Source organism: Vicugna pacos, chromosome 18 (assembly GCF_048564905.1).
Source record: "Vicugna pacos chromosome 18, VicPac4, whole genome shotgun sequence".
In the NCBI taxonomy this organism is placed as follows: Eukaryota; Metazoa; Chordata; class Mammalia; order Artiodactyla; family Camelidae; genus Vicugna; species Vicugna pacos.
In genome coordinates, this window is record NC_133004.1 from 41,194,295 (window position 1) to 41,215,480 (window position 21,186).

Consider the following 21,186-nt stretch of genomic DNA (forward strand, 5'->3'; position numbering starts at 1 on the left):
AAAGAAATAACAGGAAATCAGAATGACTTCAGACTCTTCAACAATGTCATTAGAAACTAGACAACAATAAAGCAGTGCCTTCAAAATTCTGAGGAAATATGCTTTTATCAGATCATGACTTTGTACACCCAACGCTAACACAATGCTATATGTCAGGTACAGTACAATTTTTTAAAAAGTAAGCCTTTCGTGGAAAAGCATTATATTAGCCTTACTACAGTTTTGTTGAAAAACTCTTATTAAGAGAGACTGATTACTAGATTAAAAAAAAATTCTGAGGAAAGATGATTGCAAACCTAGAATTCTGTACCTCGCCAAACTATTAGTCCAGTTAGGGTAAAGGACATTTTCAGGTATGTGAAGTCACAAGCAAATGATGTCCCTGGCATACTTTCACAGGAAGCAGTTGGAGGACAGGATCCAGTAAGATGAGGGACTAATCCAAGAAAGGAAACATGGAACTCAGGAACAGGCATGGGGGGAGAGAGGTGAAAAGTGTCCCAGGACCACAGCTGTGTCACAGTCTACAGCAAGCCACCTAGCATGTGATGGGGGCTGAGGGGTTCTAGGACAGATGTCTCCAAGTTTAGGCTGATTGACCACCTCCGGGGGTTGATTTCATCACAGGTACCTGGAAAACTAGACAAAAACTTGTTAAGTTGACACTTAACTCCAAGGAAAGAAAACTCCAAGAAAGAAAATTTAATCATAGTCTAGCACATGGCTCAGCTGTAAATAACATTTATATAATAATCATGTTATACACACTGAATTCTGCTCTGATCAAAAAGTAGGATCTAACTTTTGGGGCGGAAGAATAGGGGACAGGGAAGGGCTGTGTCTGTGGACTGAGGTATAAGAGTTAAATTCTCATTTTCTGTTTTAAGAAGCCTTCTCTAACTAAAACTGGACAAAATCGAGAAATAGCTGTACATGGATGCCGTTTAGAGACAGGGAGGTACATACCAGAAGGAACAGCTGAAAGACTTGAAAATGATTGAACCTGAGAAGCGGGTCAAGAGTGTAATGAGGTAGGGTTGCTTTTCTTTGGGATTAGTCTTCAAGTATTTGACTTTTAAAATGATGTACATGTCCTAACTTGAAAAAAAATAAAAACAAATAAAAGGCCATGTGAGAGAGCAATAAAATGAAAGAGAGATTTAGGTGAAGCCATGGAACATCCTGTCCCTTTGCATTTTAAATTAGGGGCAGATCACATCAAACTATTTAATATGTGCAATAAATAATAAAAGCTAAACTTAGGATTTATATGGGGCCAATTATAGAGCAAAGATGGGGAGAGACAGGTGATGAGAGTGTGTGATAGAGAAATTTAAAAAGGAAGGAAGGGGTGGGGAGAAGAGACAAAGATCTAAGACACAGGAAGAAATACCCAGACACACATATCCAAATGAGAAATGTGACGAAAGGAACTGACAAATATGATACCTGAGTGTACACCCTCGCATGTGTAAACACAACTAAGGACAGAAATACAAGTCTTCATAGATAACATCTCAAAATTTGTTAAATTGCTCAGAATTAGATCATCATCACTGAATAGCACCTCCACTACCACCCGGAAACTGACACTCTGTTTTCAAGACTTAGTTGACATCTCCCCTCTTTCAGGCCACCCCAGCCTGGAGCCATTGCTCTGTCTCCTCAAATTCTAGAGAAAGAATGTTTTACCACTCATTTGGGGGAAAAAATTCATAGACAGCCTTGGAACACTCTAACATAGCTGTATTAAGCTGTTGCTGTTTCTCTCTCGAACTGTTATTTAGCTTTCCAACATTCATATGTTGCCCTTTAACTAGGTTATAAGCATACTGGAGGCCGAGGAACAAGGACTTAGTCACTGAAGAATTTTCGATGGGCCAAGTTGCGAGGAAGGCTCTGGATTTGAATCCCTTCTCTGCCGTTCACTTACTGTGTGACTTTGGGCAAGTCACTTGACTTCTCTGTGCATTAGAGTCCTAATCTATAAAGTAGAGATACTATAAGGTTGAATTATGTGAAATTGCCAATGTTCTTCTATATTTGACTGATTTTATATGGTCCAACCTAATAAAACTGCTGCCTCTTACGTGGTATGCAGATTAAATGCAGTGCCTGTTGAATTGTAAGCCTCCTCCTGCCTGAAAAGTGGACCTGGTAGTAAGCTGCTTAGACTTCGTGAAACAAAGGCTACACCCTGGGATCATGCAGATCTGCTATGGACTGCTTATGTCTACATGCTTATATGAGCATGAAACAACCTCCCATTTAGGTTAAACCAGTTAAATTGATACCCTAATGAATTAAGGGTGTGTGTGAGAGAGAAAGGAACCAGGTACTTCAGCCTCGGGAGACTGAATGTGATGCCCTTGACTGGGCAGTGGTTGGGGAAGGGTAACAGGTGCAGCTGTGGACACATCATCTTTGAGGTGGGCCTGCGTGATGCTGACCGGTTCTTATGGAGCCTGGGAGAGAGTTTGGATATACGAGTTTAGGGACCGTGTGTGTATACAATTATTGTAACCTCGGAAAAGTTGTGATCATTCTGGGAAGACATGTAGATACAGGGGAAAAAAAGGATTCTGTTAGCCAAGTATGTCATGAAATGGTGAGAATGCTAATGATCATGACTGTTACGACCACTGATAAAGCACTTCCCCATGTGCTTCAGGCAGGCAGGCTCTGAGCTAAACAGTTCAAATGTGTCAGTTTAATCCTCGGTATAACCCCTTCGGTGAATATCATTAATCCAATTTTACTGACGAGAAAACAGTCTTAGCAGGTGACAGAGCTGGAATTTGAACCAAGGTCTGATTGACTTCAGAGTCCACATTTCTATCTTCACTCCGTGAATCTAAACATAGTCTTTTTTTTTTTAACGTGTGGATGCAGGCATATAGAATTGTCAAAGCTCATCAAACTGTATGCTTGAAATGGGTACATTTTATTTATTTTAATTTTTAATTTTTGGGGGTTTTAAAATATATTAAGAGTTTCTGTACCATTCTTAAAACCAATTTTTTAAGCTTTGTGGGTCATTTTTTGGGGGGCAGTAAAAAAGTTTATTCTAGGAAGAACAACTCATTGAGAGATAAAACCATTTTAAAATTTACATAAATGTACTGTTCATTGTTTCTAAGAACAGTTTAGAGCTCTAGCTTTTTAAACTTATATAGTTATCAGAGAAATAAAGCCAACCACAAAATAAGAATCAACAGAATGCAGTAATCCAATCATAAAGGACAGTCAAATGTGCTTACACATATTCAAGAAATTAATCATCTAAGTTATAAATAATTAGTTCATTTGTGTCCTTTTTTTCAGATTCCACATATAAGCAATATCATATGACATTTTTCTTTCTCTTTCTAGCTTACTTCACTTAGAATGACGATCTCCATGTCCATCCATGTTGCTGCAAATGGCATTATTTTATTCTTTTTTATGGCTGAGTAGTATTCCATTGTGTGTGTGTGTGTGTGTGTGTGTGTGTGTGTGTGTGTGTGTGTACACACACCACAACTTCTTTATCCAGTCATTTGTTGATGGACATTTGAGTTGTTTCTATGTGTTAGCTCTTGCAAATAGTGCTGCTTTGAATATTGGGGTGCATGTGTCTTTTTGAATTATATTTTTCTCCAGGTATATGCACAGGAGTGGGATTGCTGGATCATATGGTAAGTCTATTTTTAGTTTTTTAAGGAACCTCCATACTGTCCTCCATAGTGGCTGCACCAATTTACATTCCCACCAATAGTGTAGGAGGATTCTCCACACTCTCTCCAGCATTTATCGTTTGTAGATTTTTTAAGCCTTTCTGGCTGGTGTGAGGTGATACCTTATTGTAGTTTTGATTTGCATTTCTCTGACAGTTAGTGATGTTGAGCATCTTTTCATGTGCTTGTTGGCCATCCATCTGTCTTCTTTGGAGAGATGTATATTTAGGTGTTCTGCCCATTTTTTGATTGAGTTTCTTGTTTTTATGATATTAAATTGTATGAGTTGTTTGTATATTTTGGAAATTGGTCAAAATGGGTATATTTTATTATATATAAATTATACCTCGATAAAAATGATCTAAAAAATAGAAATGTGATTTCAGAGCTGTCATTGTGCATGCATCAGAGGTCAACAATCAGTTGTTAACAGGGGATAATATAAAGTTAAAAGGTTAGCAAGTGATAAAGTTAGAACCAAAGGAAAGTTTGGGTAATTCCCCACCCCCATCCAATCTGAATTAGAAATAAGAAGTCTTGCTGGCACAGTCAAAAACATGAAAACTGGTGGATGGAATAAAGCTGTTAGGTTTTACCGCATGAATCACCAGGTGCCATATTCTAAGGATTAAGATCCCCTAACTCAGGGCTTCTCAACCTCAAGATGCAAGGTTTCTCTACCTCAATACTACTGACATTTCAGACCAGAAGCTCCTTTCAGATCAGGTGCTGGTGAGGGGCTGTCCTGTGCATTGTGGGATATTTAGCAGCACCTCTGGCCTTTACCTACTCGATGCCAGGAGCAACGCCATCCTCAGTTGTGACAACCCATAATTTTGCCAGATGTCCCCAGGGGGGCAAAGTTGCCCAGTTGGGAACCATGTTCTAGCTACCAGTTAGCACATCACCTGGGTGGTAGAGTCCTCTTGGGCTGCAATACCACCAGGGTCAGGGACGCTTGTCCACTGGGTCCACCCAGGGTGCCGAGTGTCCCTAGGTCACTCTTGGCCACCTGGCTCATCCCACTCAGCCTTCTGGGAGGGACGTCTGCTGCTTGCCCCTTGGCAGGACGCCTACTGCTGCACCCCATCCCTTCTCTCCCTGTGCCCGGTCTGGAGGATCTATACTCTTTCTTCACCTGCAGCTCCAGAGGTGTGGTTGGCCTCTCCACTGTCCTCTTGTGCCCTCTCCTACTGCACACACTGTAAAACAGGAGTGGTCTCCCCTTCCAAGATGTTAAGAGTAGTGGTCTGGTGGACAGGGGCAATGCCTCTTCTCCCAAAGAGGCCCCCTCTCTCCTTCAGAAAGGAAGGGCAATCCTCTGTCCACCACGGGAAGCGTGGGCTGGGGACAGGCCTCTTTAAAAGCAATAACTGAGGGTGGCAAGTTTGGGTGGGCAGTATCCTACTCTCTTCTTGGGAAGGAGGTATCTAAACCCCTGTGCCCAGCCCAGGAGAATATTCTAGAAGCTGACTCTCCCTCCTCAGGTCTGTTCTGTAGTCAGGGGCCCTTCCCACCCCAGCGTATGTCTTTGCCTCTTTAAGAAGTTCCTATTAGGGGCTGCCTTCTTTCTCTTGCCTTAGGACCTGCTGGGTGGAAAAGGAAGAAAGAAAAACAAAGGGGAGGAGGGGAACTTTCCCACAGACCGTTCCACTCACTCAGCCCCAACCTTAGATGGAGGGGGAAGTGTTCTCCATTTTTCAGATTTCCATATCTCTAAGTAGACCAACCATGACAGTTTTTTGACCCGAATCCAAGGATGCATTTTACCTTACTAAACGAGCAAAGTGACTTCAGATCTGAATAGGCAGTGAAATAAATAATATATATATTTAAAATTTTCCCTCTAGTTTCTAATTTTTCTAGAGTTTCCCTTCATGACTCTGAAATTTCTGGAATGTGTACATATCTTGCCATCCCACCCACCCACCCCTGGGCTTTAAGGCAGGAATGTCAAACACAATCAGCATAAGGTCACCATTTGGTCAGTGGAAATTTTTTAAAATGGTGGTGACACCATCTCTAGTGCCTCCAGCCTGTGTTTTCTGGCTCCCAGCCATTTTTGGTGGCAAAGGCCAGTGGGTGGCCTGGATGAGTCAACATGCTCCTCACTTCATCCTGTGGGCATCAAGTTTGGGGAGGAGAGGAGCAGTGGACACCCTCAGGACAGGTGCCCCTCCAAAGTCACATCTATTAGGGCCACCTGGGTCTGAATAGCAGGTGCCAAGGGGCTCTCTGTGTCTGTAAACTGTAGAGGTACCTTGAGGAAGCAGCCAAGCAAGTGCACAGAGTGCGACATTCTCCTAGGAAACCTGCCCAGGCCATTCTACACGTTAGAGTTATGGGAACAAAAGAAGCAAAGATAACATGTTGAATTAGAAGAGACAAATAAACATAACCACCAGATGTGATGGCTGGTTCTGGATAGAATCCCGGTCTCAGAATCCTATGTTGAAGCCCTAACCTCCAATGTGATAGCATTTGGGAGTGAGACCTTTGAGAGGTGATTAAGTATACACAAGGTCATGAGGGTGGGGCCCTAATCCTTAACCAGATTAGTGTCCTCTTCAGAGAAAGAAGGACCAGAGGCTCTCTCTGCACCACATAATGACACAGTAAGAAGGTGGCTGGCTGGCTGGCTGCAAGCCAGGAAGAAGCCTCTCACCAGGGATCGAATTGGCCAGCACCTTGATCTTGGACTTCTCAGCCTACAAAACTGTGAGAAATAAGTATCTTTTCTTTAAGCCACCCAGTCTATGGCATTTTGTTGGGTCAGCCCACTCTGACAAGTCTCCAGGACACTTTGGGGCACAGTTAGGGAAATGTATATATAGTCTGGATATTAGATAAGATGAAAGTTTATTGACACAGGGAAGTGGAGACCATTAATGGGAAAAAAACAGCATTCAAAACACCATGTGCAGGATAATCTCATTTTGTTGAAAAACATATCTGCATAGGAAAAGTCCTGTAATGTTATACAGTAAGCTGTGAAATGGCAACCTCTGGGTGGTGGAAAGATGGTGTCTATTTTACTTTTTCTTTTCATATTTTTTATTGAGTTATAGTCATTTTACAATGTTGTGTCAAATTCCAGTGTAGAACACAATTGTTCATTTATACATGAACATACATATATTCATTGTCACATCTTTTCAGTTTTTGATTAACTTTCTACAATGCAAAAATAAAAGGTTATTTTTAATTAGAGAACATGATCTGGGAGGGGCTTCCTAGATTGTTTGCTCCCAACCCTCATTTTTTTTCCAAAGGAGGAAAATTTTTGACTTATCACATTGACTTTAAAAAAAAAACAAAACACTTTTTATTGTGGAAAATTTCAAACAGACCCAAGTGCAGACAAAACATTCAGCCAGCTTCAACAATGATCAACTCTCAGCCATTCTTGTTTCATCTCTCCCCCATGCACTTTTTCCCTTTCTTTTTTATTTTGAAGTGAATCCCAGACCTCACATATTTATCCCATTAATATTTCAGTACTATCTTTTTAAGGACTCTTAAAAACACATAACCACAGTATATTACCATGCCCCCAAATTAATAATTCCTTAATATCATCAAATATCTAGTCAGTAGTCATTCCCAATTGTCTCATCAATGCAAGAAGCCATTTATTTTAAAGTTTATTTGATTGAATCAGGATCCAAATAAGATCCATAAATCGCAATGCATGATGGTATGTCTTTTTTAGTGTCTTTTAATCTACAGGTTCTGTCTCCATCTCTTTATTTTCCCTGGTGATGTATGTGTGGAAGAATCCAGGTTTTTTGCCCTGAGGTGTTCTCCACAATCTCGATTTTGCTGTTGCATCCCCTGGTGTTCAGCGCATTCCCCTCTCCTCTGTATTCCCTGTGATTGGTAGCGGCATCTAGGGGCTTGCTCATAGTCCTAGGTTCGATTTTTGGGGGGCAAGAATGCTTCATAGGTGGTGCGTTCTTCCACCAGAAAGGATATAATGTCTGGTTGTCTCTTATAATGTGATATGTGATATTAGCTGCTGTTGAAACAGTACCTGGATCCATTACTTCAGGGTGATGCTCCAGTTGTAAACTTCTATTTTTGTTATTAGCTGGAAGAGTTCTATTAAAAAAAAAAACTTCCCTTCATCGGCTATCTGATAAAGGCAGATAGAGGCTTGATTTTCCCCTTTACTTAGCAGTTTTCAGAATAATGGATCAATTCTCTGGCATCCTCCAAAAGTGAGCATTTGGGGAGTCATTATGAACTCATGAATTTAACCATGTTTGTCTTTCAATCCACTGCAGTTCTTACCCTTCTTGGTGCTTGAATTACCCTATCCTTTGGCCTATGGGAGCCTCTTCAAGTTTGCTCCTGAGTCTTTTTGACATTATCCTGGTGATCTTTGATAGATATCTCTCTTCAGAGCTGAAATATGATCTCCATGGGCAAAATGGGCCAGGAAAGATAAGGCAGGATATTATTTCTGAAGTCTTTTTCTCTTCTCCCCTTGGGTTTGAAAGCCTTCCCTCCCCCATGAAGGCCTCCCCGACCCAGCTCTTGTCTCCTCTCCCAGCTCCCTCTCACCTCTGGCTATGCTGCCCTAGAGTTCTCTGCTTTGCCGGAGTTTCAAAAGGTGGAAAGTCAGCATTGGAGGTGGCTTAGTGACCCCAGGAAGAGATGTGGAATCCGAGGTGAGTTTTACCGGGTGTCAGGCAGGCAGGGCTGGGTCCAGGCCGACTTCCCAGGGGATGCTCATCCCTCTAGCCTCCATGTGAGGTTCATAGTGCCAGCACACCCTAAGTCCTTTCAGCTTCTAACTCTTCACAGCCCTCCAATTCTTGTACATCCAGCAGAAGGGCTTCATAGCCCTGGCTCATGGCAGCCTTAAACGCCTGCCTTTGCCTGAGCCCCTCCAACCCTGACTCTGTCCACTCCCACCTCTCACTTCAGGCTTGCTGGAGTCTGGTTTCTCTGTCTCATCTCCCCCATCTCTGTCTCTATCCCCACCCATCTCCCTTCAGCCTCATGGGAGGCACTGCACTATCTTACTCAGTCTCCTCAACAACCCTCTAATCATTCCTATTTTACAGATAAGGAAGGTGAGAAACTTAGCTCTCAGTGTGGATCTGGGATTTGAACCCACACATGTTGGCTCCTCAATGCCTGACACCTGGTTCCTACCTCTGCTTCTTGTCACTGAGCATAATCCCTGTCCCGTCTCCCTCCTCCTTGAACACTTAACTACTTTTTAAAAATAATAATAATATATATCTATTCTTCTGATTTCAGAATGAAGATGTACACATAAAAATTCAAGCAATATAAACTTCCTATTTTTTAAAAGACAAATTAAGTCCCCTCTCAGACCTCAAAATAATTACCATCAACTATTTGGTACATTTCCTTCCGGACCTATATAAAAATTTATGAATAAATAATTTTTCTAAAAATGTACTTTCTCTGTATGCACTTTTCTGGCAATTGCTTTATTCACTTATTAATTTGTTGTGAACTATTTCTTGTGTTTAGAACATCTATATCTTCTGCATTCTATTTAACAGCTTCAGTTCCCCATTGTTAACATAAATTATTTAGTCAGTGCCATACTGATGAATTAGTTATTTCCAGTTTTTCATTATTTCAAACAGTGCTGCAGTTAGCGCCCTTGTGCATTTAGCTCTGCACACTTGTGTGACTGTTTCCATAGGATAAATTCCTGGAAATGGAATTTCTGAGTCAAAACTATGCACATTTAAAATTTTAATAAATATTTTAAAACTGACCTCCAGAGAGACTGTATTAATTTACATTTACACAATGAGTGCCTGTTTTCTGTACATATTTGCCAGATTGATTTTTGAATTTTTTTCAGATTTGTCTGATAGATGAAAACTATTTTATTATTGCTTTGTTTTGCATTACGTATTAAGGATGAACATGTTTGTCAGTAATTTCTGTTTCTTGGGTGACTTGTCTGTTCACGGCTTTTGTTCACATTTGTTTGGGTTGTTTTTCCTTTTTTCTTATAAACACAAATCTTTCTGATTATTACATCAGTCTTTTTCATATGTGTTAGAAGTATTTTCCTAGTTCAATGTTTGTAGTTTGACTTTGCCATATAGAAGTTTTAGCTGTGAAAGGGATCAAACTTAAAAGTCTTTTGGTTTATTTGTTTCTGGTTTTCATGTCATTTTATTTACTTATTTATTTATTGGTTGAATGGATTGTTCTTTTCTATAATAATTGATCCATGTCATTTTAGAAGGGCCTCCTCCCTCTCAAGTCTATAAGAATGTTCACCCACTTTTCCCTTTTCATGTTTTGTTTTTACATTTAAATTTTTGGTATAGTGAATGAAATAGAAATCCAGCTTCCCATACTCTCCCTTGACTGGCTAATTGTTCAAGAAACAATTGTCAATATAATGTTTTCCCCACCACTAAAGTGCCACTTTTATCATATAGGTGCTAAATTCCCATATGCGTTCGCCACTATTTCTGGACTTGGTTCTGATGGACTGTGCCAGTCCTGTGCCAATCCCAGCTCACTATGCTTTTATTTCAACCTACAGTATTTGGTAGCCAGGTCTCCCTGTTTACTCATCTGTTTCAGAGTGTTCTGGTTTTTCTCATTTTCATTCTTGGTGAACTTTTGAGTTATTTTGTCAAGTTTCCCAAATTATCCTTTTGGGATTTAGAGACTGACTGCATGGAATTTTATGGATTTAGGGAAAACTTACATCTTTTATCGTCTTCTTATCAAAGAACTAGTTATTACTCTGTTTATTCAAGTCTTCTTTGGTTGAGTCACTCAGAGGACTTCAGTTTTATTGACTGATCAAATATAGGTCATGTACATTTATTGTTAAAGTTACTCCTAGATATTTTACTTTTCACTCTTGTAAATGAGATATTTCCTTCCATTAATTTTTTAACTAATCATTAAAAAGCTGCTGGAAATCCTGTTACTTTTCAACAACATGGATGCTAAGTGAAATAAGTCAGAGAAACACAAATACTGTATGATCTGACTAATAATGTGGAATCAGAAAAAAAAGAAAAAAAAGAAAACCAGACTCCAAGATAAGAACAGATTGGTGGCTGTCTGAGGTTGGGGGGGGGGGGAAATGGATGAAGGTAGTGAAAAGGTCCAAACTTCCAGTTATGAGATAATTAAGTCCTGGGGACATAATGTACAGCATGGTGACTACAGTTAACAATACTGTATTGTACGTTTGAAAGTTGCAAAGAGAGTAGATCTTAAAAGTCCTCATCACCAGAAAAAAACTGTAACTATTTGTGATGATGGATGTTAACTAAACTTACTGGGGTGTAAGTTTTTGTAACTGAGATATAACTGACATATAACATTGTAGGTGTACAACATAATGATTTGCTATATGTATATATTGTGAAATGATCACCACAGTAAGTGTGATCTCTGTCCACACCTTCTCTTGGCCTTCTCTTGGCTCAGTCTTGGCCTTGAGTACCATTTTTGTGTTGATGACTTGTAAGTTACATAGTCTTGTCTTCTCTCCCAAACCATCAACATTTTCTGTCTAACTTGTTTCCTAAATTTCAAAAATTCTCATACCACGTCATAATTTTTCATATTCTGTATACCACCTGTACTATTATTTATTTGTTTCCTATTTCTCTTTAAATCAACTCATTAAAAATAAATTTAGCCTTCTCTTGTGCAATGACAGCTGTGAAACTACAAATAGTCTGATGTGCTGATTATAATGTTTCTAATATGAATGAAAATAAATACAAAACTATTAAAGCTTTAAAAAAGTTCTTCATACCTCTTAAAAACATCTCTGGTATCACCCATTTTTGAATCTCTGGTCTAGCTGGCCGCAAATCTTTCAACCTGAATATTCACCATTGCTTCAAATTCCACAGTCTTCCCTCAAAGTCCTGCTCAACCCCAAGTTCCAGGCTTTGTCAAGGTGATCATTTCCTCAATCATATGAGCTCCAAACTTGGGCTTCGCAGATGCCCCATTTGGCTCCTTCATCCCCATCCGGAGGATATTTTCTTTCAGCTGCATCTTGCAAACTGTCCCTTGCCTTCCATTCTCCGAGACACTCTTTTTATCCTCCTCCCTGGATTCCTTCCTGAGGACCAGCATCTTGCTTTGAGGCCCATCTTTCTGAACCAACTTCATCAAGGTTGACTCACTGCCCTCTGCATTATTTAAACACAGTTGCTGCCCCGACCCCATCCCCGCAGATAATCATACTGTGATCTGGGAACTTTCCCTCCCACCCCTGCTCCTCCAAACCTTACCTGTCCTTTGAGGCTCACTGTCCAGGAAGCCTTGTCAGATGAGTCCAGCCCTCTCCCTCTCTTACTCCTGGAGCACTGTCCAGTGTCGGCTCAGGTATCTCATCTCCCTGAATAGACTATAAGCTGATTGAGGACAGGCTTCAGTCTGAATCTTCCTTCTGCATCGGCCATGGCCGTGCATACATCAGATGCTCAGTAAATGCTTGCTGGGTGACTGCATGGTGGCATTCCCAAAGACTTACCTCCAACTCCACCTCTCCCCATCACTTGCCATAGTAACCCTCCCTGCACAACCTCCAACTCCCACCAAGCCAGGGCGAGAGGGAAAATGAAACAGGTGTAAGAAAGACGGAGCACACTGAAATAGAAGAAGCCGGTTCTAGGATCGTTAGTCTTTTAATATATTATTCTGAAAAGAAAGGAATTTAAAAAAAAGTTCCTGACATCTCTTCTGTGTGTTTTTTTAAATTTAAATAAATACCCTGCCCGCCCCCCACCCGCTAAAATTTCCCTCCTTCCCCATCATCCCACCCATCCCTGGTGCTAGTCCCTCACCCTCCCCAGCCAGCTAAGTAAGATGCCTGTTTCAGAGCAGGCCAGGCTCACTACCAAATACTGGCACCTTGTAAATACTGCAATTGAGTCCTCTGGCCCTCAGCTCACCAGAGCCCCTCCGGTCTCCTGTTCCACCCCGCCTTGCAGACCAGTCCCCAGCTTTAGGCGGGGCATGGATAGTGGGGCCTTTAGGCATTGGGGAGAGTGAGTACCAACTTGATTCCCTTTACTTGCCTGCGATTCCCCACTCCCTGTTCAGGAGTAGGCCAGAAGGGCCCAGAATTGCCCTCCGGACTAAAATAAATAACAAAATAAATACCACCTCCCCCATCCCCCACTTTCTAAAAGGGCCCCTCTACCTCTCACTCTCTAGTCCCTGTCCGTCACTGACCCTCCCCCCTTCTTCCTCCCTAGCCCTTCCCTCCTCCCCCGTGCTGACCTCCAGCTTGGCCTTCGCCCTCTCCAGAGGAGGGTTCTACTTCGCTCAGTGGGGAGAGCAGCCGAGGGCCTCACTCCCAACCTTGAGCAAACCCTCCCCCAAATTCCTGGGGGGTGCTGCTTGGCGCCCCAAGCCCGGTGGGCCCGGCAGACTCCCGTCTCGGGGGTTAGGGTGCAGGGCAGGGGTTCTCCCTGGCTCGCTCTCACCTGGTCCTTCAAGCGTCCCTCTTTCAAGGCAAGTTTCCGGGAGGGCCGGTCACCCCTGCCCCGCCCCGCCCCGCCCCCCGGCCGGTGCCCCGGCCTCCCGCCCTCCTCAGATGGCAGTGTCCCAGAGGACGGTGTGCTGCCGGCGGCAGGGCGGGGTGCCGGACTTGCGGGGCTCGGGCCCGCGCCGCCAGCTGGGGAGGATGGGCATGCTCTCCTGCTTGCAGAGGCCGCGGTCGGGGCGGTGGCGCGCCTTGATCTCCTTGCACACGCAGCGCTTGCGCTCGATCACCTCCAGCAGCTTGCCGTCGCGCTCGCGGGGCGGCGGGGGCGGCAGGGGCAGCGGCAGCGGCAGCGGCAGCGGCAGCGCAGGGTGGGTCTGTGCCCCTTCCTCCCGCCGCCAGCCCCGACGCGGCGGGGGGCGGGGCGGAGGAAGGAATAAGGGGGGGTCAAGGACCTCAGAGTCACCCGGCCCTGTCCCCACCGCCGAGACCAATGCGTCGCCCAGAAACAAGTCGTCTCTTGCCCCCAGGCCTCTGTCCTCTCTCCCTGCACCGTGGTGCTAGGGGGGGCCTGTCTCACCCTGAGCAAAGGGTGTCTTGAAAATTGTCTTCCTAGTGGGATGCATTTTTCCATCCAAAGAGGGTGTCTTTTTTCTAAGCGCACACAGGCGCACGTAGAGCCGGTGGCGGGCCTGTCTGGCTGCGCGTCTTAAGCAGCCTCTTCCCAGGCTCTCCCCTACCCCCTCACTCTCCAGCGGTCCCTATTAGTTTGTGCCAGGCCCCAGCCTGACCTCTTGCCTTTCTTTCCACACCCGGGCCTTCTTTTTCCTGCAGCTCCTTCACAGATTAAAAAGCCCAACCCCGTCTCCTTCCTCACCTGGCTCGGGGCATCCCTGGGCTGGCTGCAGGGCCGGGGGGTGTGGAGCGCGGCCTGCCGGACTCCGGAGGTGGAGGCGGAGCGCCCCAGGCGGTAGCCTCCCGTGAAGTCTGAGGCAGAAGAATGAGGTGTGAGAGGGCAAGGGGTCTCCAGGCTCCCCTCCCCCAGGTTCCCGAGGACAGACTGCCCAGCTGCCCTCTGACTCATCAGAGGAGGAAAGGGATGGAAATGTGGTATTAGGATGTTAGGCCCAGGACGCGGACCCTGGGGGGTTCCCCCCAGCCTGCCCTATCTGTGTGCTGGTATTCGCAGAGTGTCACCTCCGTTGCGGTGGCAGGCAGGGAAGGTCTGGCAGGGTATGGGCAGCGCCGTGCGGCTCCCTCCTCGGTCCGCTCCGTGGTGGATCCTGGCCAGCAGGCCCTCTGCCCCCTGGCTCCTCACTGGGATCCCTGATGCCATAGGGCTTCTGTCCTCACGATCCACCTTGCTGGGACCCTCGGCACTGCCATTCCAGGCCCGGGCACCGTCCTCAACCTCTGCTGGGGTGACAAGGAGAGCTCAGAGCCTGTATAGCGAGAAGGGTCTTGCTGTCCCCCCAGCTACACATACAGTGGCCTGGGTGGGCCAGGAGAAGTAACTGCCCAGTTGCAGGTCACACCTGGGGAGGGAGGGCCCCTGCTTCACCCTCCCCCAACACATATACACACAGGAGGGACTCCAGGCCTGGCACCACCCCTGGGCTGAGAATCATCGACATTTACTGCTACCAACCCCTTTTCCCTGTTCAGAGGGGTCTGCCTGACCCCATCTTTAACTTCAGAGCCCTCCAGTCCTAGATAGGGCCAGAATGAACATCCTTTGACACAGAGACCTGGGGCACTGTTTCCCAGGAGAGGGAGAATCCCAAATCCTGAGCTGGGAAGTTGAGGGGGGGGGTGGGTATCGGGGGAAGGGCTGCATGTGAACTAAGCTCATCTCAGAGAGTAGGCCTGGCAGAGCATTGCGTTGCTAAGCAACGGTAGGGGCCTCCCTCTCCTCTCCCTCCTGTCTGGGTGGGTTGCCATGGTAACAGCTGGGAGGCAGCTGTGTTTAGCTCCTAGTGTGCGCACACTCACAAACACACACCCCTGCAGCCCAGCGAAGGGAGGAGCAGGGAGTAGAGCCGGACAGGGCAGGAGGAGAAGGCTTCTCTTGGGGCCAGATTCTACTACCCTCCCAATCCCAGATCTTCCTGCCCCTCCAGCACACACATGGGGACTGCATCCCATCAGTCTGCCACATGCCCCAACCCTCTGGTCTCCTAGAAAAGTTCCCAATTCAGGACAATGGGCTATGGCTTCCAAATAACCCTTTCAACACCTCCCCCAAATCATCATGGACATCCCTGGTTCCCCTCCCTGTTCCCTCCTCCTCACTCACTGTCCAGCTCTTTTGCCTTCCTCCCTCCATACAGGACCTTCCTCTGCAGAGCCCAGCCTGCCCCAAATGTTGTGGCACCCATCTCCTCTTCTTCCTCCTCCGGTGTTCCTGCACTGGTGATGACGTGGGCACAGGAGATGCTGGCAAAGGCCCCCCCATCGGTCCCTTGCTCTTGAAGCTGGATCTTGACCATGGGGGATGGAGCCCCCATTCCACAGCCCTTATTCAGCACCCCCCCAGCCTTAAGGCTCTCGTAGGCAGGGGGTCTCTTGAGCCCAGCTGCTGCAGCTGGGTAGGTCCAGAGGGGGGTCAGGGGGCCTGCAGTTGGGTCCGGAAGGCTGTGAGGGGAGGCCAGGCAGGCGCGATGGTGGAGAACCCCAGCTGCTGCACCCATGGCCCCGCTGTGGGGGCTGGATTTCCCGGGCACCGGCGGCCTGGAGCTGGTGCACAGCATCCCATGGAGGACTGAGATCTCTTTCTCCGTCTTTGGCTCCCCCAGGGGTGGACCAGCTGGCAGGACAGAGTGCGTGGTCACTTTGACTGCTGAGTACACCATGGTGTAAGACACAGCCTTGTCCTTGGGGGGGCCGGGAAGCAAGGCAGCCGGGGCAGGAGGGGCTGCCGGCGCCCCTGCTGCCTTGGGGCAGATCATGCTGTGGGAATTGGGGAGCTCCCGCTCCCCCCGGGGCTGGCCAGAGCCCTGGGGTGGCAACGGTGTCGAGTGGCTCCGGGCTCGGCCCGAGGGTCCCAGCAGCAGCAGGTTGGCAGCGGGAGGCGGTGGCGGTGGGGGAGGCGTCTCCCGCTCCCGGGCAGGCACTTGGGGAGCTGGGGTGGAGCCAGCTGGCTCCTTGGAGTGGCAGAGGACCGGTAGCCTCGAGACCCCATCGCCAGGGGTTCGGGAAGCAGACTTGGCTTGGGGGAAGGCCAGGAGTGGAGGACGGTGCTGGAGGAGGTTGGGGAAGGGCGGGGGGATTTCACAAGGAGTGGTCTTGGTGGGCGTCCCATCCCTCCGGCTTGGAAGGGCTGAAGCTGGCCGGCGGTGGGTGTGGGGCTGAAGGGCGTGAGGCTGGTGTGGCATGGAGGTTGTCGTCAATGGAGGGGCCCCATTGGCCCGGCCTTCCCCTGCCTCCTCAGGCAGCGGGTACTTCATCTCCTCATATATGGCCTCACTCTCTTCTGAGTCCGAGTCGGCGCCAGCTGGAGGGGTTGGGCCCCCACCCCCAAGAGGGGGCCCGGTCAGGCCCCCTCCACTTCGCCCTCCTCCCCTGAAGACATCCCCCACCATCTCAATGTACACAGGCTCTTCTTCCTGGGCCGTCACCTCAGGGTCCCCAGCTACGCAGGACCCCCTACTGAGGCGCTGAAGGGGCAGGTTCCCCCCTCGAGGAGAGGGTGTTGGGGGACAGGACTCATCGAAGGAGACAGAAAGCTGGGTGTTGGGGCTTCGCCTGGGCTTCTGTGGAGGAACCTTCCGGCTGGACTCTCGGCCCTCTGGGGTTGGCTTCTGTGAGCCTGAGCAGGATGGGAAAGAGAAAAAGAAACGAGGCTCTTAGTCAGGGATGGAAATGGGGAGACCCATTGTGACCTCTTGACTTATCTGCCTCTTCATTTTCCCCACATCCCTCAACTTACAGCCACAGTAGGTTCTCTTCCTCCCTGCAGCTGTCAGTCCTTCTGATGAACTGCCTAGAATCTGCAGCTCTCACCCTAAGTTCCCTCCCACCCTCAAGGCCCTCCAAGGCCACCCCTTTTCCAAGAATGAACTTTTCAAGGAGCTTCCCCTTGAATGGTTTATCTCAGGCCCTTCCAAAAAAGGAGCCCCCCCACCCCTGAGAATGGAACCTTCCACTTCCTTGGATCTTCCCTGAATGAACCCTCCCGGCAGGCCTCCCCTGGCCCGGAATGGATCCTCCCAGCTTCCCGGGGGAGGGGTGCCGGTATCTCACCTGCTTTCTTGCTGGGGGGCGTCTCTGCCCCCGACCCCGCCATGCTCAGCTTGGTGCTGGGGTGTCTCCGGGGCTTGGCCGGGGGTCTTCGGGGGCCGCTGTCCTCTGTGAGGCCTCCCCCGCCCCCTCCAGGCCCACCCCCCACACTGTCCATGCTGCCCACTGAGTGGCAGGAGAGGGAGCGTGGGGCCATGGCGCTGCGGCAGGGGTGGGGGGTATGCTCCTGGGAGGCGGGCATCGTCATGAAGCCCATCCTGAGAGAGCGGCGCAGCGAGGCGATGTCCCGCACACGGACCCCGGGCCCTGGGCCAGCCCCGGGCCCTGCCGGGCCTGAGGGAGCCACCTCCTTACTGGAGCTGGGGAGAGAAGGCCCTGATGGAGCAGAGGTCGGGCCTCTGGCCTAAGCCTCCCTCTCCTCCACCCCAAGAGGGGTTTGCAACCCTGTGGCCTCCTCGGGAGGATGAAGAGGGCTCAGGGTGGGGTTGCAGGGGAGCCTGAAGGACCAGGGTGCTGGTAGAAGCTTCAGGCTGTATCCATAGGCTTTAAAAAAGGCAAGGAAATTGAGGGCAGAGATGGGAGAAGGGGTGAGCCTGTGTGTAAGGGAGCATCCCTGGAGCTGGCCGATCCCAGCCTGGGCATCTCCGGCACACACACGTGTAGCCAGCTTCATACACAGAGACGCAAACCCAGGCAGCACAGCCCAGCCTGGCATGTGCATCTGGCACCGCAGCCCTGCTCCTTGTCACTCTCATGCTGGCCCACACCTGGCCTCTGGCCTCTGGCCTCCCCTCTCGTCTGGCTGCTGCGGCCTGCCCTCCCACACCATGCCGCGCCTCCCTTCCCAGACCGGGGCTGGACCGCCGCATCATCAGAGCAGCCTCTCCTGGCTGATTCTTTTTCCTCCTGTCCTCTCTTTCTTTCTTTCCCATTCTCTCCCTCTCTGTCTCTCTTTCTCTCTCCCTTTTCCTCGGTGCTGTCCGCTCTCTGTCACCTCCCCCCTCTAAGGCTTACCCCCATTCCTTTTCACTGTCCCTGAGCATCTGTGTGAGTGAAGGGGGGCAGCTGGCAGGGAAGAGGGGAGAGCTGCTGTGGGGTGGGCTCTCATTAAGGCCCTGTCTACTAACCCTTCATTAGGGAGAGATCACTGCAGTGATAGCTCTGATTAATCTAATTAACAACAAGAATTAAACTCCACAGTTTTGAGGAGGGAGAAGGAGCAGGGAGGTGGCTCTGACTCAGGCTCCAAGAGGCTGTGCCATCAATGGGAGTGAAGAAGAGAAGGGAGCAAGACAGGAGAGGCCAGGCCCCTGGTCCCTGGGAGGGCAAAGAGAGGGGGCAAGCAGGGAGGGGTCACCAGCCCTGGCTCTTCTGCAGGGCTCAGCCTGCATGGCCCCCACCACACATACACAGCTCTGTCATTGGGAGAGGGCCAAATGGGGCCCCTCAAATGATCCCATCCCTGGACCATGAGGGCAGCAGGACCTGCCGCTTCCAAGGTCAGGTGACAGGGGAACCAGGAGTCAGCCCCACACTGACAGAGAGGAGAAACTCACAGGCCAGAGGTGAGTCAGTTAGGAGTGACTTGGGCCTCTGGTGATGGGAAAGAGCCAAGAGGGTGCCCCTGAGCTGGAAGCCCCCTAAGGGACCAGGGCAGGGGCTAGAGTCAGGAGCCAGAAGCTGGGCAGGGACAGAGCGTGTGCAATTCCAGCAATTCTGTACTGAGCACAGACTCAGATCAGACTGATGACCAGGCTGTTGGACCCAGGAAGGGCAGAGGGATGTGGCCCAGCCAGGGCGAGGCAGAGGTGAGACCGGCAAGGGGGCAATCAGGGACTGCAGCCTTACCTCCTTTTGGCCTCCTCTTCCTTGTGCTGCCGCCACTCCAGCTTGGTTTTTCGGTAGAGGAGGTTCATGTCGTGGGGCAGGAGGTGGGGGCTGAGGGGCCCTGCTCAGCACCACCAGGCCCGGGGGGCGGCCCTCCCTGGGTCCCGGATCCACTTGGTGGGGGGTGGGGGGAATGGAAAGGAAAAAAAGAAAGATGTGGGGTGGGTGGGGGCCAGGAATGAATGAGAGAGAGAAAGGAGCAGAGACGTGACTCGGGTCCTCAGAGAGAGGAAAACAGATGGAGGCACAGAAAACCCAATACCGCCTCCAGGCCCCACAGACAGACAGACATAGACGGACGTGTATACACAGTCACACACCCTGACAAAGGTGTTCAGAGCCACGGATACACACACTTGAGAGATCAGATCCACACAGACTCCCATTCTGTAAATACATCCTGATTCCCCATACAGTCCCCACAAACACACAGCAACCCCACAGCCACACACACACACATTCAGACACACAAACCACCAGGCCACAGATTCGTATCTACAAGCAGAGGACCAGACACACAGAGTGGCATAGGTAAACACAACCTAGGAACAGCCAGACACACAGACATAAACACCCTGACACACCCACAGCACACACAGACCTCCAGACGCACACAGATCAACTGCACCGAACTGGACGTACCTATAGACAAGGAGTTATGCCGGGGCCTACTCGCCTACACTGCACCCCACTGGGGAAGGGGGAGACAGTCAGACTCCCTATCCCCTCTTGGGGCCTGAGGCTGGGGGGTGTCATGAGGGCAAGGCGTGGTTGCTGGAGAAAGGGTGGGGGCACTCTGAGTCAGGCACCTACAAGACCACTCATCCATTCCCTGCCGTCCCCTTCTCCAGTCCTTTGCCTGGGCCCGGGCTCTGGTCCACCCCTGTTCCGGCACCCTGGCCCCTCAGCGATGGTCTCCGCCTCCCTCGCTGAAGGCCCAAATCACCTTCCTCCTCCAGGATCTGGGAGGCTCCTGGCTTCCCTCTCCCAGTCCCCGCCCCTCCAGCCCACCCCGGGGTCTCCAGTCTGGCCCCTTAGCTACCTTCCGAGCGTCGGCCTCCATACCTGCTCTGGTTTCCCTTCTCCCAAACACTCTCCTTTGCGCCTTCAGCCTCACCTCTCCTCCTAGGCGCCCCTCCTCACTGCCGTCCTCTCCCTTCCCTGTTTGTTCCAAACCTGGCCGGCTTCATCCCCTTCTCCATCCAAGAGCCCCAGGTTCCCGGGCACCCCTCCCCTTCCCCTTGTCCTGCTATCCTGGGTTTCTCCGTCTCTCGCCCCGCCGATCCTCCCTACCCCTTGTCCCCCATCCCACCTCCCCGCACCAAGCCTCCCCAATTTCTACATCACCGTACCTGGCCTGCCGGGCGCCGGCCCCCCCATGCCGGGCTCCGCCCGGAGCAGGAGGAGGGAGGAGGAGAGACAGAGAGAGACCGGGGGGAGCCGAGCAGGGCCCTGCCGCAGAGACAGCCCCGCCTCCGGGTCCGCCCCCAGACCCGCCCCCGGCCCCAAACCCACCCTTCCACACCCTCCAAGGACGGAGCGGGAGCGGCCGCGCAGCGCTACGCCGCTAGGCTGGGGTGGGGGGGGTTGGGGCACGGGGCCAGCGGTGTCCGCGGGGGAACTCGGAGAAAGGTCGTGGGGCGCGGGGGACCCCGCGCCAGCCCGCCCCGGCTTTGGGGCGTCCGCTGCTCGCCTTCCCTCGCCCTTGCCCGGTCGGGCCGTGCTGGGTTCGATGTCCAAGGCCCCGGCGGAGCGAAGCGGGACGCGGCGCGCAGCGGCGCCCTCCAGCGGCGGCCCGGGGCCTGCACCCACGCGCGTACCCCGTGCACCAGGCGCTCCCCCGGTGCGCACCCCGCGTCCGGCCGG

At 49.7% G+C, this 21,186-nt stretch overlaps 1 protein-coding gene across 6 annotated transcripts; it reads right to left on the bottom strand.

The window, feature by feature from the left end:
- Positions 1–12,375: 12,375 nt before the first annotated feature.
- Positions 12,376–20,825, bottom strand: NYAP1 (neuronal tyrosine phosphorylated phosphoinositide-3-kinase adaptor 1). Of its 6 annotated transcripts, none has more exons than XM_072943211.1 (7): positions 20,673–20,824; positions 19,282–19,433; positions 17,437–17,792; positions 15,491–17,002; positions 14,392–14,607; positions 14,072–14,181; positions 12,376–13,571 (listed from the first exon to the last, which is right to left on the bottom strand). In XM_072943211.1, the coding sequence occupies exons 2-7, from the start codon at positions 19,347–19,349 to the stop codon at positions 13,302–13,304; spliced, it is 2,532 nt and encodes an 843-aa protein (XP_072799312.1). In that variant the 5' UTR covers positions 19,350–19,433; positions 20,673–20,824; the 3' UTR covers positions 12,376–13,301. The 6 variants fall into 6 exon arrangements, with proteins under 6 accessions (XP_072799312.1, XP_072799310.1, XP_072799308.1 ...); XM_072943209.1 differs by having other exon boundaries at positions 13,277–13,571; positions 14,392–14,610; positions 20,673–20,825; XM_072943207.1 differs by having other exon boundaries at positions 13,277–13,571; positions 14,392–14,610; positions 19,282–20,094; positions 20,673–20,825.
- Positions 20,826–21,186: the final 361 nt, after the last annotated feature.